At 33.7% G+C, this 27126-nt stretch overlaps 1 protein-coding gene across 2 annotated transcripts in view; it reads left to right on the top strand.

The window, feature by feature from the left end:
* The window catches only part of CHD1 (chromodomain helicase DNA binding protein 1), a 76265-nt gene extending 49411 nt beyond the window's left edge, over positions 1-26854 (top strand). The window contains exons 21-37 of one of the 2 annotated variants that reach the window (XM_055297569.2): positions 528-624; positions 725-820; positions 2165-2341; positions 5222-5382; positions 6656-6697; positions 8345-8475; positions 9518-9656; positions 9866-10016; positions 11246-11362; positions 12163-12291; positions 12776-13039; positions 13419-13559; positions 18439-18617; positions 21968-22064; positions 23041-23092; positions 23656-23866; positions 25328-26854. In XM_055297569.2, the coding sequence (XP_055153544.1) occupies positions 528-624; positions 725-820; positions 2165-2341; positions 5222-5382; positions 6656-6697; positions 8345-8475; positions 9518-9656; positions 9866-10016; positions 11246-11362; positions 12163-12291; positions 12776-13039; positions 13419-13559; positions 18439-18617; positions 21968-22064; positions 23041-23092; positions 23656-23866; positions 25328-25673 (2530 nt within the window). In that variant the 3' untranslated portion in view covers positions 25674-26854. The remainder of the gene's footprint in view (positions 1-527; positions 625-724; positions 821-2164; positions 2342-5221; positions 5383-6655; positions 6698-8344; positions 8476-9517; positions 9657-9865; positions 10017-11245; positions 11363-12162; positions 12292-12775; positions 13040-13418; positions 13560-18438; positions 18618-21967; positions 22065-23040; positions 23093-23655; positions 23867-25327) is intronic. The other variant, XM_055297570.2, reaches the window with a different exon arrangement.
* The last annotated feature ends 272 nt before the right edge of the window (positions 26855-27126 follow it).

The raw sequence follows: 27126 nt of genomic DNA, 5'->3' as shown, positions 1-27126 counted from the left end.
TGTAGATCATTGAGGAAATGTATTCAGAGTTGTACTTTTTATATTTTGGAAGACTTTGGACTAATTTCTAGTCAGAAGACATACTTCAATACCTGGTTTCATCACTACAGATTTGTAATTTTAGGGGTAATCTCTTTAACTTCTATGCTTCAAGTTCCTTATTTTAAAATAAATATACTGCCCTAGGCAACATAGTGAAACCCCACCTCTGCAAAAAATAAAAAACTTAGCTGGGCATGGTGACACACAACTGTAGTCCCAGCTACTCTGGAGGCTGAGGTGGGAGGATCAGTTAAACCCGGGAGGTGGAGGTTGCAGTGAGCTAAGATTGTGCCAGTGCACTTCATCCTGGGTGACAGAGTGAGACACTGTCTCCAAAAAAAAAAAAAAGGATGCTAATACTTGATTCGTCTAACTTCTTCATGTAACTTTTGTAAAGGTGAAAATGTCAGTAATTAATAAAAGTGCTATGTAAATGTTATATTTCTAACTGTTAATGTTAAGCATTTTTGTTTTTCCTGTTTTAGTTCTACTCCTTTCAATAAAGAAGAGTTATCAGCCATTTTAAAGTTTGGTGCTGAGGAACTTTTTAAGGAACCTGAAGGAGAAGAACAAGAGCCCCAGGTAGAAACAAAAAAAAAAAAGCCTGCTTCAGAATATTTGTCATGTATTTGACAGGATGAAAGGATTCAAGTATATTTAAATATTGTTTTTCTAATTATAGGAAATGGATATAGATGAAATCTTGAAGAGAGCTGAAACTCATGAAAATGAACCAGGTCCTTTAACTGTAGGAGATGAATTACTTTCCCAGTTCAAGGTAGATTTAAACAAAATTTTCCTTATAATTACATAAACTGAGAGGAATTGAGTTATTGTCATTTAGTGGTTTGTTAATCTTTCTTTAAGCATAATCAGGAAGATTGCTGTGTTATATAAAAACTACTCTCTCTTGTTCAGACAAACCAGTAGCAAACTGATTTGAAAGAGACCAAACTCATTTATGAAGTTACATTTAGTTGGGTGGAAAGAGCTGTTGTTTCCTAATTAGCAACTAGAATAGTGTTTGGCAAATAACATGTCCTTAAATACTTGGGTAAATAAATGCATCAGTGTGATCTCTTATTTAGATTTCCATGACTGAAAGCTTTCAGCTGATATTATTTTGAAGCAGTTTTTGACATTAACTTATCACAAATAAGAAAACTCAAGTAAATCAGTCAAAGTAAGCAGTAAGCTACCATATATTGATACTTAATATCCCTGGTTTGTTGAGTGCCAATGAGTTGAAAGGAGTCCTAAAACAACATAAGTCAACTGACCTCATGGAGTAAGTTAAGTGCCATTTGTTTGAAGAAACAGGTTGCTCTACATCTTAGCTATTTTCTATGAACTGTGGTTTTTAAAGATCAATTCATTTCATGTGTTCATTTGACAAATATTTATGGAACATCTGCAGTGTACCCCACACAGTGAATAAAAAACTTTTATAATTTTAATGAATCACTCTGACTACTTTGTGGATGATTGACTGTAGTGAGGAAAGAGCTATAGCAGGGGGAGATAGGATAGAATGTTGAGTAATCCTGGTTAAGAGGTGAAGGTTTCTGGAATTACCGGCGTGAGCCACTTCGCCCGGCTGTGATAGCCTTAATGGGTGCTTTCTGTGTACCAGACCTTGCATAGTACCTTAAATGTGCTATCTTATGTAATCCTCACAGAAATTAGTGTGCTCTCAAAGAGCTCTATGTCTCTGCCAGTAGCTCTTTAGATAGTGTTTTTGCGATGATAAAAATGATATTAGATTGTTCTACAATACTTGATAGGTGGACTGGTCTGAGAATTTCTGCAGATTATTTAGCATGTTAGTAGTATAAATTACTTTTTGTTGTTCTGTTAACTACTCTTAGTTCTGTGATGCTACTAATTTTGTTGAGCAGTAGGGCAAAATAAAATCATTCCTAGAGGATTATTAGATGTCATTTGGTTTGATCTGCTTTGCCCTAATGAAGAAATGAATCTAGGTTGTTCAGAAGTTATATTTGGTTTAGTCCACAGTCATATTCATTATCCTAAGGAGCATGCCAATTCTTCCCCTTAAAAAAAAAATTTTAGGGATCAATTTTTCTGTAACAGTTACTCTTAAAATTCTGAAATTTATCAGGTTGCCAACTTCTCAAATATGGATGAGGATGACATTGAGTTGGAACCTGAAAGAAATTCAAAGAATTGGGAGGAAATTATTCCAGAAGATCAAAGAAGACGATTAGAAGAAGAAGAAAGACAGAAGGAACTTGAAGAAATTTATATGCTCCCAAGAATGAGAAATTGTGCAAAACAGGTGATTTTGCAATTTTAAAGATATTTCTATAAAGTAAGAGTATTCAACCTGGGCTGATTTTGTTTGTTTCTACGAGGTATCAGTCCATAGTTTTCTTTTTTTGTAATGGCCTTGATTTGATAATGTTTGCCTCATGAAATGAGTTGAGAGGTGTTTCTTCCTCTTTTATTCATCTTTTCAAAGAACCAGCTCCTGTAGTTTCATTGATTTTTTGTGTGTGTGTGTTTTTAATTTCATGAGTTTCCGCAATTTATTATTTCTTTCTGCTTTTGATTTGCTGTTTTCTTTCTTTTCTTTTTTCTTTGGTGACAGCATCTTGCTCTGTTGCCAAGGCTGGAGTGCAGTGGCACAATTCTGGCTCACTGCAACCTTAACCTCCCAGCCTCAGATAATCCTCCCACCTCAGCCTCCCAAATAGCTGGGACTACAGGTGTGCCGCACCACACCCAGCTGATTTTTGTATTCTTTTTTGTAGAGATGGGGTTTTGCCATGTTGTCCACGCTGGTCTGGAACTTCTGGGCTTAAGTGATCCATCCGCCTTGGCCTACCAAAGTGTTGGGACTATAGCACGAGCCACTGCACCTGACCTCTTTTATTCAGTTTCTTAAGGTGCAAGCTTAAATATAGAAATGTAATCTCTCTTTTCTAATATCGGCATTTAATGCTACAAATTTTTCTTTAAGCGTTACTTTTTCTGAATCTTCCAAATCTATTTTTATATTTTCCTTAATTTAAAAATATTTTAAAATTTCCCATATGACTTACCTTTGACCCACAGGTTTTTTTAGAAGTATGTTTTAAAATGTTCAGATATTTAGGAGATTTTTCAACTATCCTTGTTAATCATTGGTAGTTTAATTCTGTCATGTTCAGAAAGCATATTTTATGTAATTTTAATTTTTAAAAATTTGTTGGTGTTTATTCAGTGGCCTAAATAAACAAATACCAAAATTTTAAATAACTGTAGTAGTGCCATGCCAAGCTATATTGCCAAAAAGGAAAAAATTCTAAGACTAATTTATTTTTCTGGTATCCTTTGGTTTTTAGGATATAAGATTATTTGTCTTGATTACTGAGTTTTTTGGTGCTTCCTTAAATTTTAAACCTGGGGCAAATGAGGGCTTGCCCCACTCTAGTCCCTGCCCTGCTACCATTCCCCCAAGGGTAGCTTTTTGTTTTTTCTTTTCTTGCAACCATATTAGATCTTATTCTGTGCCCTCAGTTGACCAGATGAGAAGGGTCTGGCAAGGCTTCCTTCCTATTAACACAAAGGTGACTGCTCACTTTCTCCAAGGCTGTAGTTTTGGCTGTTAGGTCCTGTGATCTCACAATAGCGTACACTCAGCCATTAGCAGATTTTAGCTGATCTCCTCTTGCCTGCTTGTATGGTACTTGATTTCTGTCACCTGTGCTCTTCACAAATGAGCCACTGTTCAAGTTCTCTTTTTCTCTTTTTGTAATCTCCTATATATCCTTACATTTAGATGTGTAGGTTGCCCTGTGATTTCATCTCTCTGATGTTAAACAGAAAAATTATGATTTTGTAGATCAGATTTGTTGTTAGAGTAGGAGCAGTGTACCTACCAAGTTTCTACATAACAGCCAGAAGTGGAGCCAAAAATAATGCTTTTGGCCTGAAAGTAACCATGCATGTTATTTCTTGTTTCTGTTTATTTCTTCAAACCCCTAAGTAGTTTTGTTTTAGAGTGTGTGAGAATGCAGCATTGCATTAGATCCTGTGAAAGGATCAAGGGAGGTTAGAAAAAATAAGGTCTAAATACCATTTTTTACTTCATCTAACTTTCAGCATATTAGAGGTTGAGAATATGTGCCAAGGCTTTGGAAAAACTCCCAAGACTTACAGAATATATGTTTTGATATATCCCATTAAAATTAATGGATATTACAAATGGCCTTTTATGTGGGTTGAACTGGCATTTTTTTCTTTCGAATATCTGATTTGTCTAGTTAGAATAGCAATATGTGGATATTAAGCAGAATGGAAAAAAAAGGACAGCTAATCAATCTGTTCATCCAGAGATAGGACTAATAACATTATCACAGTGTACATCATTCTAATTTTTAAAAATTCATTATCATTTGCCAAATTAAATTGGAGTTGTATTAATTTGGAACTTTTTCTTCTTTTTGACAGTATGTCCTGAATGTTAATTATTCTACAACCCCGTTTTTAATGGTCTCTCAGCATTCTGTCTTATAGATTTGTCTGGTCTCTCTTTGATGAATATTTAGATTATTTGCTTTTTGTTTTTGAGACAGGATCTCACTGTGTTGCTCAGGCTGAAATGCCGTGGTACAGTCATGGCTCACTGCAGCCTCAACTTCCTGGGGTCAAATGATCCTCCCACCTCAGCCTCTCAAGTAGCTGGAACTACAGGTGCATGCTACAAAAATACCTGGCTAATATTTTAAATTTTTGGTAGAGACAGGTCTCACTTATGTTGCCTAAGCTGGTCTTGAACTCCTGGGCTCAAGTTATCTTCCTGCCTTGGCCTCCCAGTCATGCTAGGATTACAGGCATGAGCTGCTGCGCTCAACCACATTTTTCTTTTATGATGTAAATAACTTTATTGATCAATGTTTTTTCACAGTTCTGATCTCCTCAGGAAAAATGCCCATGTTGCTGGGTCAGTAGAATAACTTTTGAGGCTTTTGATATAATGTCTAATTACCCTTTAAATCAAAATACCCACCAGAGGTATATATTTTTCTCTGCTCTTTAATTTTGTTTATGGAATGTTTTTGATACATTGAATAACATTTTTAAGATTCTTACCATCTTTTATAATGGTTTTTGCTTCTAAGATACAAGCTGTTTTTACACTAAGGTTGGGTAAATATTTATTTTCCAATTCCAGATTAGTTTCAATGGAAGTGAAGGGAGGCGCAGTAGAAGTAGGAGATACTCTGGATCTGACAGTGATTCCATCTCAGAAGGGAAAAGGCCAAAGAAACGTGGAAGACCACGGACTATTCCTCGGGAGAATATTAAAGGATTTAGTGATGCAGAAATTAGGCGGTAAGATGATATAAGACAGTCGCTTCAACTTGGTTTTAGTAGAGTGTGAAACTAAAATATAAAAATTCCATCATTTTCAAAAATTGTGATGAAGTTTTTGAAGAGGCAAATGTATGTTATTTGAGTAGGAATTGGGTGGTTCTGCTTTTGGGTATTATAACTGAACAAAACAAGTTTGGTGTCTGATCTTTGCATGTTATTTATTTATTGCTAAACTAGTTAGACTACACAAAATTTTTTATTAATTTGACTCAGAATAGTGATCCTTTTGAATAATAAAAGTATTTTTGATGCATTTTATTTTTAAAAATTCTCACTGCGTTTGTGACTCCCAAAGTTACTAATTTTTTTGGAAATTCTGTATTTTTCTAGTTTCTTAACAACAGGGTAATTTCCTTTTTGAAAGTAACCCTGTTAAAAGCATTTCTGATATGTTCGAGTAGGAATTGAGATGAGGTAAGATTGGCCAGGCAGGATATATTGTAGTGTCCATTCAGAATATGTTTATATATACACATTTATTTTAGAGGAATGGGATAACAGCTTACTTTTGTTTATGTAATAGTTTTGGATATGACGTTTATTAAAATCTTGTTCAGTTTCGTATTTTGAAAGTTTGTTTCTTTGAAGCCATTGTAACTTTTTTCTTTTAAATCTTAGACCTGACAAAATTCTTCCTCATTCTTTCTACCAGAAAATTTAATACATTGTTAGCCTTTTTAAAAGGCACTTTCGTGACCACCTGAATTGCTGGACTTTTCGTCTTTAGTTGAGGAAGCATTTCGACTTCTACTTTACTTGGATATTTTTCCTCATTTATTAACCACTTCCGTAGCTTTCTTAAGTAAAATTTTAATTTTGCATTGTTGGTGTAATACCACACATCTGAATTAAAGCCATTCAGTAAATTTTTATCAGCACTTGGAATGTGAGGAAGTGTAATATAATTGATAATTATTGTGGAGACACACATCAGACCTTTTTTGGTCTTATGAAAATAATAAAGTAATTTTTTAAACAAAATTTAGCTTCTGTTGTTTTATTTATACTGATATCTAAACATCATCCTGGGTGTTAATATACCTTGTCTTACCTGGTGTATCTTAATGTTTTAACATTTTTGTTTTTAGCATAGTTTATTCATTCTTCTTAGATAACAGTGCCTTGAATTTTTATACTAACAAGTATTTTCTTATATCTGTAAATATCAGAAATATATATATTTTTAGTGAATACTGAAGCTCACATTTACCCAACAATTATTTTCTCTTAGGTTTATCAAGAGCTATAAGAAATTTGGTGGTCCTCTGGAAAGGTAAATACATTTGTTATTCTCATAGAATAATGGAATGTGTTACATGCTGTCACCTTTATTTATTTGTATTAACATTGTTTAGCTACTTTGTTAAATTTGCTTTTAATCGGCATTCACAAAATTAATGTACAAGGGAAATTTCAGATTGTTTTTAAAAATGTTTTTATAGGCCAGGTGCGGTGGCTCACGCTTGTAATCCCAGCACTTTGGGAGGCCAAGGTGGGCGGATCACGAGGTCAGGAGATCGAGACCACGGTGAAACTCCGTCTCTACTAAAAACACAAAAAATTAGCTGGGCATGGTGGCGGGCGCCTGTAGTCCCAGCTACTCGGAGAGGCTGAGGCAGGAGAATGGCGTGAACCCGGGAGGCGGAGCTTGCAGTGAGCCGAGATCGCGCCACTGCGCTCCAGCCTGGGTGACAGAGTGAGACTCTGTCTCAAAAAAAAAAAAAAAGTTTTTATACTGCCTTTAATTTCTAGTCTCAAATTTCTTTCCTGTAAATTAAGTTATCTATACATGTTTAAATTGCACTTTTATTACTGTAAGGCACTTTTTACAATCTTTATCTCATTTTTCATCAATAACTTAAAAGTAGCATGAGCAGATTTATCCATAGAGGGGCTGAGTTGCTAACCCAGCCTTTTTTTTTTTTTTTTTTTTTTTTTTTTTGAAATGGAGTGTCTCACTGTCTCCCAGGCTGGAGTGCAGTGGTACAATCTTGGCTCACTGTAACTTCTGCCTCCTGGGTTCATGTGATTCTCCTGCTTCAGCCTCTCAAGCAGCTGGGACTACAGGCGTGTGCCACCACACCCAGCTAAGTTTTTTTTTTTTCCAGTAGAGGCAGGGTTTCACCATGTTGGCCAGCTTGGTCTAGAACTCCTGACTTCAGGTGATCCGCCCGCCTCAGCCTCCCAAAGGCTAACCCAGCCTTTTAACCAGCTCTGCTTTCCCTAAGTAGAGATATTTTCTTAATTTTCTCGAATTCGTTCTCTTATTATACAAACTATATTAAAATTCAAATTAAGACAGTTTTTTGCAGTTACCAGATAATCTCAATAATTATTGTGATTTGGATATTCTTTTCCCTTTGTTGTGGCCAACCCACTGTCTGAATATAGATCAGCAAAGACTCAAATTAGTTTATTTTTTCACTCTTAAAAAATCCTTTCAAAAATAGATATATTTTCTGTTTTATTTTGAGATGGCATATTTAAAATATAATGAAATACTTGCATCATTATTTTAGATGAAAAAATGTCTTGAATATTATTCATATTATCTATTTGGTGCACAGTAATAAAAAGTTACAGAACTTTACTCAGCTTTTGTGTTTACAATTATAAAGCTTTACCACTTCATTTTGAACATCTTAAAATTTGATCAGTTATTAAAAGGTTTTACAGAATTGGTATATAATCTTCCATTTGCTCTATAATGAATTAAACTTATTATTATTGAATATATAAATGAATTATTTGTCTGCCACATTGTCCTGGTTTTTATGTGTTTCCTGCCATTTATGTGAACAAGAATATGTAGAGCATGCAGTAGAGTGACATTCAGATCTTGAAATAGAGTGAAACTTAATCTTAAATGGCGCCACTTCATTTAACATATTTACCTGAAAATTGGATTATTTTGTTACAGATTAGATGCAATTGCTCGAGATGCTGAATTAGTTGATAAGTCGGAAACAGACCTTAGACGACTGGGAGAATTGGTACATAATGGTTGCATTAAAGCTTTAAAGGATAGTTCTTCAGGAACAGAACGAACAGGTAACATTAAAATGAGAGTGATTTAAAAGAGAAGTAAATGAAAGTTTCAAAATATGCTATATTGAGCTAGGTATTATATCTTAAATTATTTATTCATCAGTCTCAAAAGGTTATTTATAAAACAAAGTAAAGCTATTCTCGGTAATAGGAAATGGAGAACAGAATTGCAATTTGAAGGCAGTAGAATCTGTTTTTAATTCCCCTGACATTTTCTGTCTGTGAGGTAAGGTCAGAAATTACTGTTTTATACACACACATATATACATTCATAGATATATGTGTATATACACACACACACACACACATAATACAATATGTATAGTATCTATAGGTTTTTTAGTATAGATGACTGGGAAAATATAATGCAAATATACACATATGATATTGGTTTGAGACATAATTATTTTATTATTATGCTTATTTTGCTGTTCATTTACCTGAATAAAAATATTTAGATAAGATTTAATAAGCAGGCCAGGCATAGTGGCTCACATCGGTAATCCTAGCACTTTAGGAGGCTGAGATGGGAGTTTAGCTTGAACCCAGGAGTTTGAGACCAGCCTGGGCAACATAGTGAGACCCTGTCTCTAAGAAAAATGAAAAAATAAAAATTAGCAGGGTGTGATTGTGCGTGCTTGTAGTCTCAGTTACTTGTGAATTGAGGTGGGAGGGTTGTTTGAGCCCAGGAGGTCAAGACTGCAGTGAGCAATGATTGCACCACTGCACTTCCAGCCTGGGCGACAGAGTGAGACCCTGAGTCAACATCCTATAATTCTTTATTTAGAGGCTGACGGTATTAATAGATTGATCCATCTTATGTAATTGGTAAAACACTTAGATAAATACTTTTTGTGAATCTGCATCTGCTAGATTATAATCACTTGTTCATATGTAATGAAATTTAAAGTTTTCCAATAATCTCTTAATAATATAAATAAGGAATACTTACTGTTAAATAACGTAAGTAATAGCATCGGCTGCTTGTTTTATAGAATTATGTTTTATACTTTTAAAAATACTGTTTTTTTAAAAAAAAATCAAGGTGGTAGACTCGGAAAAGTGAAGGGTCCAACATTCCGAATATCAGGAGTACAGGTGAATGCCAAGCTAGTCATCTCCCATGAAGAAGAATTAATACCTTTGCACAAATCCATTCCCTCTGATCCAGAAGAAAGAAAGCAGTGAGTGATTTATTTTCTCCATTGTAAGATTATTGTTATTCAATAATTGCAAAATGAATGTGCTGAATTTTTATGGTGTTATTGGCTAGTTTTGAAAAAAAGAAAAGAAAGCATATTATTTTGAAGTTCTAATGATTCAACGTTTTTCAAAATTAATTTTTCAGTAAAGCAATTACAAACTTACCATTAGTTATTAACTTTAATGCCAGGTATACTATCCCATGCCACACAAAGGCAGCTCATTTTGATATAGACTGGGGCAAAGAAGATGATTCCAATTTGTTAATTGGCATCTATGAATATGGATATGGAAGCTGGGAAATGATTAAAATGGATCCTGACCTCAGTCTAACACACAAGGTACTTATCTATTTCTGATTCTGTTGACCATTCATGTTGAATTTAATTTATTCTAATTCTTGCTTTTAAATTATGTTGGAAATAATGGAAATCTGGAAACCAAGGCACTAGCTGGTTGTGTGACCTTGGTGCATTTAGAAGATGCTTTGCATGAAAGGATCAAATTTAAATGATTTCTGAGATTTTGCATTACTGTGAAACTATATGATTAAGGCACTAGGTGTATTATTTCCCAGATTATTAGGTTAAAAGTTTTGTTCCATCATTAGCTTTAAAAAAAATTTTGATGCATAATATACATATTTTTGGATGCGTGTGATAATTTGATACAATCATATAATATGTAAAGATGAAATCAGGGTAACTGGAACATCTGTCACCTTAAATATTTATCTTTACACTAGAAACATTCAAATGATTCTTTTCTAGCTATTTTATAATGTATAGGTTATTGCTAACTATAGTCACCCTACTCACCTATCAAACACTAGGTCTTATTTCTTGCATCTAACTATGTATTTGTACCCATTCATCATTAATTTTATTATTCCAGTAAGACAAAATCCTTAAAATCTTCTATATATATATTTTAAAAATATCGGCATTTTATTATTTTTTGGTCATTTGGTTGCACTGTGCTAGCTGAAATCCATTTTTTTTTTTTTTTGCCTAAAATGGGAAACACTGGGAGAACTTCCTTATTGTTTATCTTTATGTGTTGGGAACCTTTAGATATTGGTGCTTTGTCATTTGTTACTGTGAAGAAAAAATTAAGTAGTCTAGATTCCCCTGTAAAACTTTCCTACCAGTGTATGCTTTAGGTCTTCTTCTAGAAAGATGACATCTTGTATTCTAGGAGTTTTTGCGTACATTATACACTTTTACTGAGAAGGGAAGGTGTTTGAGGATTATATAACATTTAATAGTGGATGTTAAGTACACTTTTGTATATTTGAAGGAAATTTACAATCTCATACTTTTCATTTTGAAAGATAATCTGAGGGTTTTTAAAGTATATTTAGAATTCATTCTCAGAAAAATTAAATTTTTGGCTCTGGCATAGGTGTAAAAAATACATTTTGCATTGAGTTTATTCCTACAAATATTAATAATTGAAACATTGGTGAATTATATATATATATATATTTTTTTTTTTAAAATGGTTAAGCATTTTTTAGCCAATACATTTCTCATGTTATTAAGACAATCTGAAAAAATTGCTTTTTCAGATTCTTCCAGATGATCCTGATAAAAAACCACAAGCAAAACAGTTGCAGACCCGTGCAGACTACCTCATCAAATTACTTAGTAGAGATCTTGCAAAAAAAGAAGCTCTTTCTGGTGCGGTAAGTTAAAGCCCACATGCCTAAGACCAGTTTACTTTTTAGTAAGGTAAATTTTGTTTACTTCACCATGCTAAACATCTGAAGTCAATATGAGCTTATATAAGTGGATTTTTCTGTAATTAAGTAGTTTTATTTGATGTTGCCATATTCAAATTTTACCTTAAATTATCTCAGCATACATGTTAAAACTGGTGAATCATAGCTTTTAGAAGTAGGATTCTGTTTTTTCTAGTTTTGGAGAGGGATAGAGAAAACTCGTTTAGCGTGCGGAGTACTTTTTGAGAAGTCAAGCTTACATAGCCTACATGACTGTTTTACTCGGAGTCATTAGAATGCTTAAGGGACAGCATCATAGGTTGCCAAGCTTACTGAAAAAGAAGGAAAAAGACACCAAAAAGGAGGTGATTGGAAACTTAGAGCAACTGTTAGAAGTTTACCTATGACCATAATGTCAATAACTACCTGTGTAGTGTTAAAAATCATTCCTAATGCAGTCTCTTGTGCTATTGAATTAAGCTGAAGGCGATAATAATCTCAGAGGGTAAAAAATTTGTTTCTACTTCTCTCTGATCCTTTTTTTAAAGGAATAATAATTGGCTAGTATTTATTATTTACATTAATATTACATTTGACTCATTAAGTTATATCACCTTTATTGAGTTTCTTATGTTGGTACAGCTTATTACCAATAGACTAAGGATCAGATAGGAATATGTGTCCTAGCCATTGGATTTAATGTTTATGAAGTTTTTAAAAATGAAATCTGTAGAATTGGTTAAAATTAAAATAATGATTTTTAGGGAAGTTCAAAGAGGAGAAAAGCAAGAGCTAAGAAGAATAAAGCAATGAAGTCTATAAAAGTGAAAGAGGAGATAAAGAGTGATTCTTCTCCTCTGCCTTCAGAGAAGTCTGATGAAGATGATGATAAAGTAAGAATGTGTTTTAGAACAACAACCTTTTCTATGGAAAGGGAATATGGCATGTTTTTGTGTACTTTACATTTAAAATTTGAACTAGTCCCTTAAAATTTATATTTTAGGTACCGAAGTCTGCGTGTGTGTGTGTGTGTGTGTGCGCACGCACACGCTTATGGTTCATAACAGTCTCAATTATAGAACAGAATTCTAACTGTCCAGTAGATACTATATAGCACTAGAGGCATAGAACAAAGGTCCTTCCTTTTCAAACATTTGCCAGTTCGATGAGCTTCTGTCTCTTTTAATTGTATTATGAACTTGAATGGGACTGGCTTACTTTAGTTTATAGGAAGGTAAACATTGCATGTATCATTATTAGGGGGATTCTGGGCTGTCTTTCAGAATCCACATACATGCAATCTGTAGTCATATGAAGAAAAATTAGTCGTTGTTAAAATTTGGTTAGTAATACATTGGCCATACTTGCACTTTCCAGGATGAGATCAGTTCTGTGAAACATCCAAATAAAAAATTTAAAACAGAAAGAGACAGTGAAGAAAAACCTGAGCCAGATGTTTATATAAAGAAGGAACCAGAAGAAAAGAGGGAAGCAAAAGAAAAAGAGAATAAAAAAGAACTTAAAAGGGAGATAAAAGAAAAAGAGGATAAGAAAGATATAAAGGAAAAAGATTTTAAAGAAAAAAGAGAAAACAAAGTAAAAGAAGCTATACAGAAAGAAAAAGACATAAAGGAAGAAAAGGTATGCAAATCATAATAAAAAATTTAGAAAGTAAAAACAATCAGCATATTTACATTTTAGGAGACTAAATTGTATATCAGCCCATATTAGTCTCAATAACTGAGTTCTTCAGAAGCATGTTTGGGTATGCAGTAGAGGAGAATAATAGGTCTGAACACTCTTTAATGCTTTACCTTCAGAGTAACATTACAGAGTAGCTTTGATTGTTTCCCCAAATAAAATTGGAGAAAAAAACCAAATTAAAATAGAGGAGGATATTCAATGAGAATGAGCACTTGTAGAATAAAATGAGACAGTAATTATTTTCTGGAAGTGTTAGTCATTTTGCCTTTGTTGCTATTGGGGTTTTGTTTTTGTTTTCTTTTCACTTTTTCTTTAGTTGAGTGAATCCAAGTCTGATGGTAGGGAAAGATCCAAGAAATCTTCAGTGTCAGATGCTCCAGTTCATATCACGGCAAGTGGTGAACCAGTTCCCATTTCTGAAGAATCTGAAGAGCTGGATCAGAAGACATTCAGCATTGTAAGCCTTAGACTTTGTGATTATTAGTATTAACTCATAAAACATTTAAGTTGAAGTTTGTCATTTATGGCTTTTAATTTAGAACTGCATTTGAATTTATTATAGATTAGATTGATAAAAGCAATGTATTTGAAATTTGAAGGGTGTCTTTTTTTTTTTTTTTTCTGAGTTAGCATCTCATTCTGTTTTCCAGGCTGGAGTTCAGTGGTGCAGTCACGGCCCATTGCAGCCTCAACCTCCTGGGCTCAAGTGCCCCTCCTGCCTCAGCCTCTCAAGTAGCTGGGACTAGAGGCATGTGCCATATACCCAGCTAATTTTTAGTTTTTTGTAAAGATGGGGATTTTTTACGTCACCCAGGCTGGTCTTGAACTCCTTGGCGTAAAAGGGAGATAAAAGCCTGGGTGTGGTGGCTCACACCTGTAAACCCAGCACTTTGGGAGGCCAAGGCAGTGGATCACCTGAGGTCAGGAGTTTGAGACCAACCTGGCCAACATGGTGACACTCTACTAAAAAAAAAAAAAAAAAAAAATTGGCATGTTGGCGAGCGCCTGTAATCTCAGCTACTTGGGAGGCTGAGGCAGGAGAATTGCTGGAACCCGGAAGCCTGAGGTTGCTGTGAGCAGAGATTGCACCATTGCACTCCAGCCTGGGCTGACAACAGCGAGACTCTGTCTCGAAAAAAAAAAAAAAAAACAGACAAGGGAGATAAAAGCAGGCCAAGGTGGGCCCAGGTGCTGGGATTACAGGCATGAGCTGTCGCACCCAGCTAGTGTCTTAAATTTAAAAGCAACTCAGACTTTTTAATAAAGACTTTTAAGAAGAGGGGTTTAACGAGTACTTTGAGTGAATTTGTTTTCCTCCAGCTTGTATTTCAAATTTTTTAATTCCCAAGCGCCATTAAAAAATAAATATGTATACACACACACACACCTATGTAATAGTGCTTCTTATTTATGGTGAAGGACTAATTTTTTTCCCAGTCTTTTGCAGACCAATATTTTTTAAAAAAATACAATAAGAATGAAATGTTTCACTAGATAAGTGAAATAAGAAAAAATTATGTACAAAATATGAGCCTAATGTTTTGTTAGTAGATGCAGTAGCTATAAAGTTGCATTGTCAAATTACGAGTTTCTAAACAGGCTCAGTTTTTGTACCGATGTTGTTTTGGACTGGCAATATCTCTTGTCAAATATACTGATTCTGCATGTTGTCATGCCTTTGTGTTCCTCAAAGTGAGGGAGAAACTATCTGTGCCTTTATTCTAAAGACTTATTTACTGAAGATAATTATAATTTATGTATTTATGATTTACTCAATGTATATATTCATAATTTATTTACTGAATATAATTATATACTTATGTAATTACATAATATAACAGTATGTATGTGCTTAATAGTACTGACTCTTGAGGCAGAATGCTGCTATTTGGTAAGTAAGTATGAAGATTAAATGAATTGGTACATGTAAAGTTTGCAGATCAGTGCCGTCTTCAAAAGAGCTCAGAAAGCTCAGAAATTGATAGTGATTGTTGTAGATGTTGTTCCTAAATTCAGACATGTGAAGCAGATAGAGTGAGACTAAAAAGTCCAATTGCAGAGCAAAACCAGGAAGAAATAATAATGTTAGAGAAAAAAGGCTGAGTGATATGAGACAGATATGTAGTTTGGCTTTAACTAGGACTAGGAAATGTTTCCTTACAAGCCACAACTGAAGGAAACACTTATAGTCTGATATATAAATGTATCATGTTTATATATAGTTACAATATACACAAATTTATATATAAATATATATTCCTATATTTCCTTTTTAGAGATTTCTAGCATCTGAGTCTTTTATACTAGTTGGAGCAATTAACATACTTCAGTCACTTGTTAGACTTGGGTGTCAGTTTTATCACTAGTATTAATCAAATGCTATATTTCAAAGATGGAAAATTTCACCTTCTAAAATTGTATTTGTTTTCAACCCATTATGTCCTTCTAGATCCCCAGCTTATCCTCTTGTCCTACTTTCTCTTCTTTTGCACCATGACTAGACAATGTTGATTTAATGAACCCACTAATGTATTTCCTACTGATTCCACAACATGCCCTAATATAGTTCAAATATTGTTCATGCTCTTTAAATATATTGGTTCTTACCAGTCCTCTTGTTCTCCATACTTTGAGCTGTTGACATTCTTCCAGTCACTGAGAGTATTGGAGACATTCAAAGCTGCTGCAGCTCCTATCTTCCATTTTATTTATTTGAGCCATATTTTTTATCTCTGGACTTTTATTTTTATCTCCTCTGCAGGTTCACAGGCTGGTATTTCTTCTCTCCTTTTCAAGGGTAACCGTTTTTGTTTTTGTTTTTTGTTTTTGTTTTTGTTTTTTTACCTACTCTGTATTGGGTGGGAGTCAGGGTAGGTGGTATTCTTTTGCTTTTTTGAAGTGAAAACATTAAACTTTTCACTTCCCCTTCTCTATGTGGTCTACTAATGAATTAGGTGAAATTGTATCTCTTGCCACTTTTTTTTCCCTACATTTATTTTTTAATCTTCGAACTTTTTCATATAACTGCTGGAATGGAAAAATTCCCTCTGTACACAATGCATGAATTTCCTCTCCATTAATCTTAAATGATATTGTGTGTATCATGGAAATGAAGACTGGAATAGTTCTTAAACATGGACTCTGTAGCCAGACTTTCCGGCTTGTATAGGATTTTACCTCTAAGTAAGGAATCCTGTTGTATTTGGGAATAGCTCTAAGTAATTATGAAATTCAATGGTCTTTTCTAGGTCGTCACTAAACATATTTGCTTCGTTTGGCACCTTGATTTTCCTTATCTTTTACTGGTTGTCTTCCTAAATGACAGTATAATTTAGCAGTCAGGAAAGAGCAGAGTCTGAGGTCAGTTAGAGCTGGGTTTGACAGATGTCATTGTATTCTAAGTTTCAGTTTCTTCTATAAAATAGATTAAATACTGTTGCAAAGGACTATTGTCAGGGTCTATTCTTACTGCTTCCATCCTACTCATACCTCAGTTTGTACTCCACATAGCAACCAGAATAATCATGACTTAGAGGGAGAATAAAGTCACACCGTTATATTTCTGTGCTTAAAACACTCCAATGGCTTTCCATCTCATTTAGGAGAAAAGATTCTTAGCCTGAAACCAGCCTCGTAGCATCTAGTCACCTCCCATCATTGCCGGCCACTTCTCTCACTTACTTGGTTCCAGCGACACTGGCATTCATACTTTTTTAAAAAACATGTCAAACAAGTTTTAGGACATTCATGTTTGTTTTTTCCTTTACTTGGAATGGCTTACTCCTTCATTTTCTTTAGGTGTCTTCTCAAACATTGCCCTTCTCTGAAATCTTGCTTATGATAAGATAGGAAGCTCCTTGCTCTTTCTTCCTTTATTTTTCTTTATCACAGTTGTTGTCATCTGACACACTATTTCTTGTTCTTTTACTAGCTCTCTTATACTAGAGTCCAAGTTCCATAAAGGCAGGATCTGTTTTATTTACAGCTCTATTTCCTGGATCTGGAACAATGCCTAGAACATAATATGTACTAAACTTACATATGTTGGATAAATTATTTTCTAACAATATAAACTGCCAAAGTTGAACAAAAAATAGGAAACATAAAGAACAGCGATGAATAAACTAAAAGTTAGAAAGGAAATTAAAGATTTTCCCTTTCTTAAAGCATCAGATCTGACTGAATTTTAATTTTATTTGTAGTAAGAGAGGTCCTTCAGAGCAGTGGTGTGAGGATTTATTATTTTATTTTTTTGAAATAGGGTCTCACTCTTGCCCAGGCTGGAGTGCCAGTGGCATGATCACAGCTCATTGCAGTCTCCTGGGTTCAAGCAGTCCTCCCACCTTGATCTCCTGAGTAGCTGGGACTACAGGTGTGCGCCACCATGCTTGGCTAATTTTTTTTTTTCTTTTGGTATAGAATCAGGATCTCACTGTTGCCCAGGCTGATCTCAAACTCCTGGACTCAAGTGATCCTCCCGCCTCAGCCTCCCAAAGTGCTGGGGTTACAGGCATGAGCCACCACGCTTGGCCCAATTTCTTAATAAATGTTGTTGGATTATCTAAATGTATTGTCTGATGTTGACCCATCATCCTTACATTGCTAGAACTAAACCAGCATGCTTTCTGTGAATATGATGTTAAATTTTAATTTGTTTTTGCATTTACAAATTTTATCTGAAGGTTGCCTTGTTAGTAATATTTTTATTCTGATTTTGGTATAAGGTTATAGTTCCTATTGCTACAATAAAACATACAGTTCTTAATATGTCATCCTTCTATTAGCATGTCAGGAATGTATAGGCCAAGGAAAAAGTTACCCTTTGACCCTCTACTCCCCAACCACCCAAAATATGAAGAGCAAGTCATTATCGCCACCTTCTGTTGTCGCAGAGGTTTGGAAGAATACAGTTTATATATCTAGCTATATTGATTTTAATAGTTTTGTTAAAGTCATTTTACCCTGTATTTAGTGGATAGTAGGGTATTAAGTTATACTCTGAAATATTTTACTATCTTTTAATAGTCTATATTTAAGACTCCTTATAATAGTGTGCTACAGTATAAAAAATAACCATTTTTTGTAGAAGCTAAGTAAAATCCAAAACTTTTACTTACTCAAAGACTGATTTTAAATGATAACGGAAAGGCTTGCTTTCCTGAAGAAAATCTAAAGGGGAAAGAACCCTGATGTATAAGATTTGTGAAGTGTGAGATTTAATTGTTTATTTTGCTATCAAACTGTTATACTCATGTAAATATCATTGAAGGAGGTAGATTTTGTTGAATTTAGGTTTTTAATACATGTGTTTATATTCTTGTTTTCTCATTTTAAAGTGTAAAGAAAGAATGAGGCCTGTTAAAGCAGCTTTGAAACAACTTGATAGGCCTGAGAAAGGCCTTTCAGAAAGAGAACAACTAGAACATACTAGACAATGTTTAATAAAAATTGGAGACCATATCACAGAATGTCTAAAAGAGTATACAAATCCTGAACAAATTAAGCAATGGAGAAAGTAAGTGATACACATTTCAGGAAGTGTTAAATTTATATTATGTAATTGTCTTTTGTTTTTTCTTTCCTGATCCTGAAGTTTAGGTAACAAGATAATTTTTAAAGAGGTAACCTACAGATGATTGTTTTAATTTTTCTCCCTTTAACGTTAAAGTTTTTTATTTATGAGTGGTTACTTATATACCATGGTATTTAACAAGTGGCATCTCTGCCTTTAAAGAAATAGTGAAAGCTGTTTCATTAAAATTCAGATTGCATTTTATTTGAAAAAGTCTTTGCAATTTACCTAATTATTATCAGTAATGTCTTTTGAAGTTGGTGTTCCCACAAAGTTTATTGTTGCATGAATTTAGCAATTTACCTCCTGGATACATGTATAAAGATGTAAAAATTAACATCGTCACACAATGTAAAATGCAAAAAATTAGGAAAATGAAGGTAATGTAGTGCAAATTGTTCTTAAAGCTAAATTTAGCTAATCTAAAGGATTATATTAAAATTCTTCTCTACTTTTATTAGTGTAAAAATGCTTGGCTTCTATCTTTTACATTTAACTGGAACTATAAAATTTGAAAGCCTGGCAACTTCTCGTTTAAATAATGCCTTTTGCCAAGAATGGGTTATCATTTTTGGAGGACCACTGAATGAAAATACTTAGTTGTATCTTCACCAATTTTTTGAATCCTTATAATTAGGGCTTAGATTTTTGAGGTTCAAAGAGTTAGAATGTCTACCTTTTCTGCTTTCTAGATGAGAAATAAGGAACATCTTATTGAAATTACGCAGTGAATTTGGTTGAAAGTAAATTTTAAAATGAGCAAAGAATTAAAGAATTTGAAATAAAATTTTAATTAAAAAAATTACACAGTGACTAATACAAATAGGTACCATTTCAAATTCGGTTTGTTATAAGGAAAGGGTGGGGAAACCTTTGGAAGAAGAGAGACTAATAGCCAGGAGACTTAACCTTGTCATTATGTTCTGTCACTTTACATCCTAAGGCTATGCTCTCACCTCACTTTTCTTTACTCAGTTGGGCAGATTACCTTTTTGGTTGTCCCCTGTTTGGTTCTCAGTTACTTTGATTTCATATTCCTTATTGTTCATTCCTGCTGCCACTCTCTCTGGTTAAACCAAATTCCCTTAAAGGGGAGATGGGGAAGAAAAGAGGGAAATATCCCATAAAGCAAAATATCTTTTGCTATCTTGGAGAAATTTTATTTTTATTTATTTGTTTTTTTGAGATGGAATCTCTCTCTGTTGCCCAGGTTGGAATGCAGTGGCGAATCTCGGCTCACTGCATCTTCCACCTCCTGGGCTCAAGCTATCCTTCCACCTCAGTCTCTCTGGTAGCTGGGACTACAGGCCCACACTACCAGGCCTGGCTAATTCTTGTATTTTTTGTAGAGACGGGGTTTCACCATGTCAGCCAGGCTGGTGTTGAACTCCTGACCTCAAGCAATCTGCCTGCCTTGGCCTCCCAAAGTGCTGGGGGAAATTTTTTTTTAATGCAGAAACAAGAAAAAAAAGTACCTTATATTAAGACCTATCATTGGCTGACCCGATCCCCTCAAGAACAGTCATTGTGGGCTGGGCACAATGGCTCATACCTATAATCCCAGCATGTCAGGAGTCCAAGGCGGGTGCATCACGAGGTCAGGAGATTGAGACCATCCTGGCTAAGACGGTGGTCTACTAAGAATACAAAAAAAAAAAAAAAAAAAAAAATTTAGCTGGGCATGGTGGCATGTGCCTGTAGACCCAGCTACTCAGGAGGCTGAGGCAAGAGAATCGCTTGAACCCAGGAGGTAGAGGTTGCAGCTATTTTGCTTTATGGGATATTTCCCTTTCTTTCCCCATCTGGGGAATTGTACAGAATGAAAGACCATAGAGATCTAAACCACAATTACAGAATGGTTGGCATTAAGCAAGTGTTACCGTAGTTACCATAATGATCTTTTTGTTTTTTGCTTACAATTTCTTTCAATATATTTTTTGACCAGATTTCTTAAAAACAACTGAAATGCAACACTAGTTTTTACTTACAGATCACTGTAATAAAGTGATGGCCAAAATAGAATGTATATTTGTATTTTATTTGTCTTATCAAATATGCCTCATTCTAGCTGATCCTTTTAATAGTATTACTTGTAGGAAGTGTGAACAGATATTTACTATACCATTTTACAGAAGAAAAAAATGGATTCAGATGAAAAGCATTTTAGGGCTGGGACTGGAGAATGACAAAGGAAACACCTAGGACCTGAACTGTTTAAAAGGGGCACTAATTCTTAGGTTTGTGTAAGTGCTGATGCTTGCCTCAGCTCTGGTGCTTTGTTCAAGATCAGACAGTCGTTTGGATGATATAATTAAGACCAGAATCATTCCTGACTAGATTTTTTGGGGGGAAAATATATTTTTATAAGGTATTTACTTAGGAACAAAAAGGTACTTTATTAACTTCCTACCTTTTACCCCTATGAGTTAACCATAGAATGTAGATATGTCCGAGATAGTCTGTGAATTTATATAAAGGCTAGATGAATTTTCCCCCTTCTGTGGATTTCATTTCAGTAAGGTATCATTCAATATATTCTCTAAGTTCATTTAAAAAATATATTTCAAGGTAAATATTATACCTCTAGTGTATATTTGAATCTTCTAGGGACTACTACCCTACCTTAGAATTTAACATTCCTTTTCTTTTTGGAGGTATATTTGACAATTACAGTTATATATTTAAGGTATACAGTTTGATGATTTGATACACACATGCATTGTGAAATAATCACAGTCTCTGATTAATTACTGATGCCTACCTTGGGATGGGAAGAGATAGCAAGCTGTACCCCATTTATGGGTTTGGTCGTGTTACTCTTGGGACCATTACATTACCATTATTAAGTGACAGTTACTTTTTAATAAAGCATTATTTAAGATAATTCTTTACAAGCATAATCCATATTATCTGATGGTATTTCCACTCCAGTTATTAACATACCTGCCCCTTATATGCATAATCAGGATCACAATATGAATCTGAGTCACTTCCTGATTTAATTTATGTCTTTGGTGCATTTCAAATTAGGATTGTACTGCTTTTCACTCTAAATACTATAAAATGAAGCGATTTGGAAGAGAAGTAAAATTTAATGTTTAGTTTCACTGGAGTCTTATTCATATATGAAGTTTTGAAAAAATGCATAGGAAAATTAATATCCTTAAGAGTTTGTTCCATAGAGGGCTGTGTATGTGTATATGTGTTTGTGCCTGGAGGGAAGGATTTCCATGAAAAAAGCTAAATATGTTCCACCAGACTAACTTAATTTGCCTTTTTTTAAATTCTTCTAGAAACCTGTGGATTTTTGTATCTAAGTTTACTGAATTTGATGCAAGAAAATTACATAAATTATATAAGCATGCTATTAAAAAACGGCAGGAATCTCAGGTAAACTTGCCATCATATTTTTTCCCTGAATTTATATAATTAAAACCGTGAGACATTCTTTTTACAGAGCATTTTGATTAATAAATACGGAATGAGTAAGATAAATTTTAAAAATCACCATTGAATACCACAGTAATAATTGTTGCAGGCAAGATTCACAGAAGGGAGGTAAAATTAATGCGCAAGAAAACAGGATATTGGCAGATCTCCTCTGAAATGTTTATTAGTTATAAAGGGAAAATAATAACTTTATAGAGAAACTTGCCTGACCCACCTTAAACAAGTGATCAAAGTTAATGTCACCAATAGTTAAGACATATCATCATATGAACCCTCTGATACTGAGAAAGGCACATCACTTATGTGGAATTCTTGCCAAAAATATATGTGTTATTATGTGAAAATATCAGACAAGCCCTACTTGAGGGATATTCTATAAAATAACTGTCTGCTACTCTTCTAAAGTGTTAAGAGCATGCAGTAGACTAAGGAGCTATCCCAGAGGAAGACATGACAACTAAGTGTAATATGGGCTTCCAAATCGAATCCCCGAGCAGATAAAGAATATTAGTGGAAAAATGTGAAATCTGAATGAAGTCTGTTCTTCAATTAATAGTGTTATACCAATGTTAATTATTTGGTTTTGATCATTATACTATGTTTATATAAGATATTAACATTAGGAGAAGCTAGATGAAGGGTATGTGGGAACTCTGTTTTTGCAACTTTTCTGTTAAGTCAATTTATTTCAAAGTGAAAAAATCTCTTTAAGTCATGGGACAAGTAGTTCATACTTTAAAAGTGGAGATCTGTAAATGTCATACATGTATATATACACACACATATATATACACATAAACATTCTAATATCTTGTGTGAAGACTTCATTATCAGTATTTTCTAAGAATTATCTCTCCTTTTTTGTAAGTTTGTGAAGTCACCTAAAGATTCTTACACATGTGTGCATTTATTTTAGCAAAACAATGATCAAAACAGCAACTTGAATCCTCACATGATTAGAAATCCAGGTATGTAAGCCTTACTGATTGGGAAAATAAATTAAAAAAAAATTTTTTTTAATTTTTTTTTAAATAAACCAAATGATAAAAAAGGTTCTTACCTTGTTTTTATTTATAAGTACCTTTATATTAAGGAGATACAATAATTCTGATACATAGCTACATTATTATGTAAAATGTATTCTCTTATAGTTCATTTTAGTTTATCCTTTTAATCCTTTTCTCAGTTTCTAGAAATTGTAGAATGACTATTAAAATGAACAAATATTCTTTTTTATGTAATTTGGAATAGTAATGCATTCTTTCTGTATGAGAGTCACAAAAGTATAGTCTGAGAAAGGAATGGGTCCCATATTTTTTAGTTTCTGTCACATTTCAATCAAGTAACCCTTTTTAATTAATCCCTAGTACTGCTTTTATACACCATTTCTAAATGCTTTAACTGCTTGCATTTGGGAACCGATTTTTGTTTTGGCAAGGGTTGAAACGAGTTCTTGTTATCTATCAACTAAGTTTTTTTTTGCCACGTATTATTTTTAAGGTCATTAATAAAAGTTGTACTTATCTAACAGATGTGGAAAGATTAAAAGAGAATACAAATCACGATGATAGCAGCAGGGACAGTTATTCCTCTGATAGACACTTAACTCAGTACCATGATCATCATAAAGACCGACATCAGGGAGATTCTTACAAAAAAAGTGATTCCAGGAAAAGACCCTATTCTTCTTTTAGTAATGGTAAAGACCATCGTGATTGGGATCACTACAAGCAAGACAGCAGGTAAACTTGGCAGTCACTTTAGAAATTTTGCTTATGCATGTCTTTCTCCTTATCATGATGTTCCTGTATTTGACCTATCAGCCAATTCAATCTTCATGCAGTCAAAACAAATCTTGGGAAATAAAGTTGTTGTATATAATTAAGAAAAATATATTTTAAGAACTGAATTTCTCTTTAAAATGGATTTTGAATTATAAAATTGAGATCAAAATATGTAGTAAGAAAGCTGATATAGGGAGTTGTATAATTATAAATTGCATGGGGTTCATTGTTGGTTTTGAAGAATATTGGCTCAAATACTCTTTAAAATATAATAAATGTGATAAAGCTTGATACAGTGATTCAGGTTTGGTTTAGGAAATTTTGCATTCCATATTTTTAAAAAGTCGGGAAAAATTAATATATGTGAACACATCTCATCGAGGTAAAACTTAACCTCAGCAATCTGGAATATTATTGGAACCAGGAAGGTTTTTTGTTTATTGTTGTTTTTTGAAGCCTTTGAACAGTAAGCAACCTCAGTATAATAACATCAGAATACTTTTTATTCCTTTATTGATAAAGAAGTATTTTCGGTAGTTAATGATCACTACTATAAAAGTAAACTTGAAAACAGATTTATAGTATTTATGCTTTTATAGTAAGTAGGAGAAACAAATTAGAAGACATTCTTTGTATTTTAGTTGTGTTCACTACAATAATTTCTTTGAGAACCTCTGTCAACACTGTGAACACATCAGTTGTAGAATGGCTGTTATTTGAAAGGGTCAAATAATTAAAAGGAAAAGGCAGATTTGTAGTGTATATTTCACAGGCTTATGCAATATAGTTACAGTTGTGTGTGTGTCAGTTTGGAAAAGGCACTCATTTTAGAGAATACTTCTCATTGAACTGCCACATTTATTTTTTATCAAGCTGTCACATGTTTGTATGGAGTAAATTTCTTAATGATTCATGTGTTAAGTCTTACTATATAACTAGTCAAACTTGAGGAAGCTTTTAATAGGCATCAGCAACCAGTGAAAAATTTTTCAGATTATTTCATAGACTGCATTCTAGCATTTTTAAACTTTTTCCTGCTTAGAGGTTGATAAAAGGCTCTGGTCTCAGGAGTATTTCAGATAGTTGTAATAATCTTAATTTCAGCTTCCAGACAATTAAGATGCAGTCATGTAAATGATGTGTAAAATTAAAAGCAGCTAATTATCTAAAATAGCCATGTGAAATTAGATGCTATTTTAGGGGTTTTGTATGGTTCGCTTTAGTTTTATGAATCAAATAGTTTTTCCAAAGAGATATTTCCAGTGATTTTTGAGTTAATTTAGTAAGTTTTATAATGAAACACTGAGCTTGTATACAATTAAAAACATGTTTTAAGGTATTTTTATGTTTTTTAGTTATCTTTTATTTGGAAACATTTTAATTTGCATTTGTCTAAAATTCTCAATTTTTCTTTATTAGATATTACAGTGACAGAGAGAAACACAGAAAACTGGATGATCACAGGAGTAGAGATCACAGGTCAAATTTGGAAGGAAGTTTAAAAGATAGATCTCATTCTGATCATCGTTCTCACTCAGATCATCGGTTACATTCAGACCACCGGTCAAGTTCTGAATATACGCACCATAAATCTTCCAGGGATTATAGGTATCACTCAGACTGGCAAATGGACCACAGAGCTTCCAGCAGTGGCCCTAGGTCACCACTAGATCAGAGATCTCCTTATGGCTCCAGATCTCCATTTGAACATTCAGTTGAACACAAAAGTACACCGGAGCATACCTGGAGTAGTCGGAAAACATAACAAAAACTGATACTTCGTTTTTCTGGACTTTTCTTTTAGCCATATATCATAAACCAACACAGTAATTGCCTTACATGACTTGAAAGATATAAACAGATCTTCTATCAGTAGCAGTATTGTTACTTCTTTCCAGGATGCAAGGTCTATTATCCCAACAGAAGAGAAAATATTTTTATATTTAAGGATTATGCTGCACTGTACTACAAAACTGTAGTACGTTTTTTTGTTTTCTTTTTTAAAGAAATGGAAAATGTTTACTATTACAGGGACCTCAACACTGCCCTCCCATACAGGCTGGATAAAACTGTTTTTAAGTCAGTGATTTTAGACTGACCTCCATTTAAATTATGTTTATATATGAACTTTACTCTGACCTGTGATCGTGTTTCAGGAAGGAATGAAAGAGAGTTCTTTCTTAATAAAGAAAAACACTCAAGGACTTTGTTCATTTCCAAAGCTACTTGTTTACATTGTACACTGCGACCACCTTGCCGCTTTTCATCACAAGCTTGAATATTTAAATTCTGTACTTATATCTGTAAAATAGCCAGGAATTTCCTGTTTGTGATCTATTATGCCTTTTTACAAAAAAAAAAATGGCTGTAAATTATTGTAAATATTAAAGGAACTTTCCTTACTTCCTTCCCTTTCTCAGGCTTTTTTTGACTGTTCCTTTCCCTACCAACTCAGGCTTTCTTATTAAAAAAAAAAAATCAGTGTAATAACACTTTTTAATGATTTGTCTTGATGGAATCATTGTTTAGAATGTAAAAATGGGGAAAGGGGCCACTTAATTCCATTAGTCCTCTTTTTATACTGAATATTTTATTAGATACATGTTATTCCCTTTTTTTCCTTTTTTAGTCAATATTGTGTTTATAGTTTTAAAAAAATGGCAAGATGATATGTAAAATCTAAACTGCATGCTCTGGAAACGTTTTTTTCAGATGCATCTGGTTTAAAAGGGTAGGTGTATAAACACTTTTCAGAATCCAAAATGGCCAAAAGTTATTGTAAATCCGTTTGTTTTCCCGTTTCATGTGGGCAATAATGTCAAATGTGCTATGCAGCCAGGTTAACATTTTAGATAAACTTGATTGACTTTTAATATAAACTGTTACAATGCACACTGATTGTATATAAAAACCTTATATATGACAAATTAAATTTAAGAAAAAGGATATGTGGGCTCCTGTAATTTTCTGCTGCATTCTTATTCCCTCAAGCACTTACCACCACCACCACCGCCCCCCCACTTTTTAAGTAACATTTTGCTGCCAGAAAAAGTATTTTGGTAAGCAGTTGAATATTTGTAATGTGTAGCATTACAACTAAATCTGTTTTGGAGACTGAATATTCCTATGAAGTAAAACTTAGGTCATAGACATTTTTGTTGGCCCCTTTTGGCTTCCTATAGATATTATTATGGGATGCTTTATATTTATTCACAGAT

Source organism: Symphalangus syndactylus, chromosome 11 (assembly GCF_028878055.3).
Source record: "Symphalangus syndactylus isolate Jambi chromosome 11, NHGRI_mSymSyn1-v2.1_pri, whole genome shotgun sequence".
In the NCBI taxonomy this organism is placed as follows: Eukaryota; Metazoa; Chordata; class Mammalia; order Primates; family Hylobatidae; genus Symphalangus; species Symphalangus syndactylus.
Note: the sequence above shows the minus strand (reverse complement) of the source record. Positions and strands in the feature narration are given on the sequence as shown.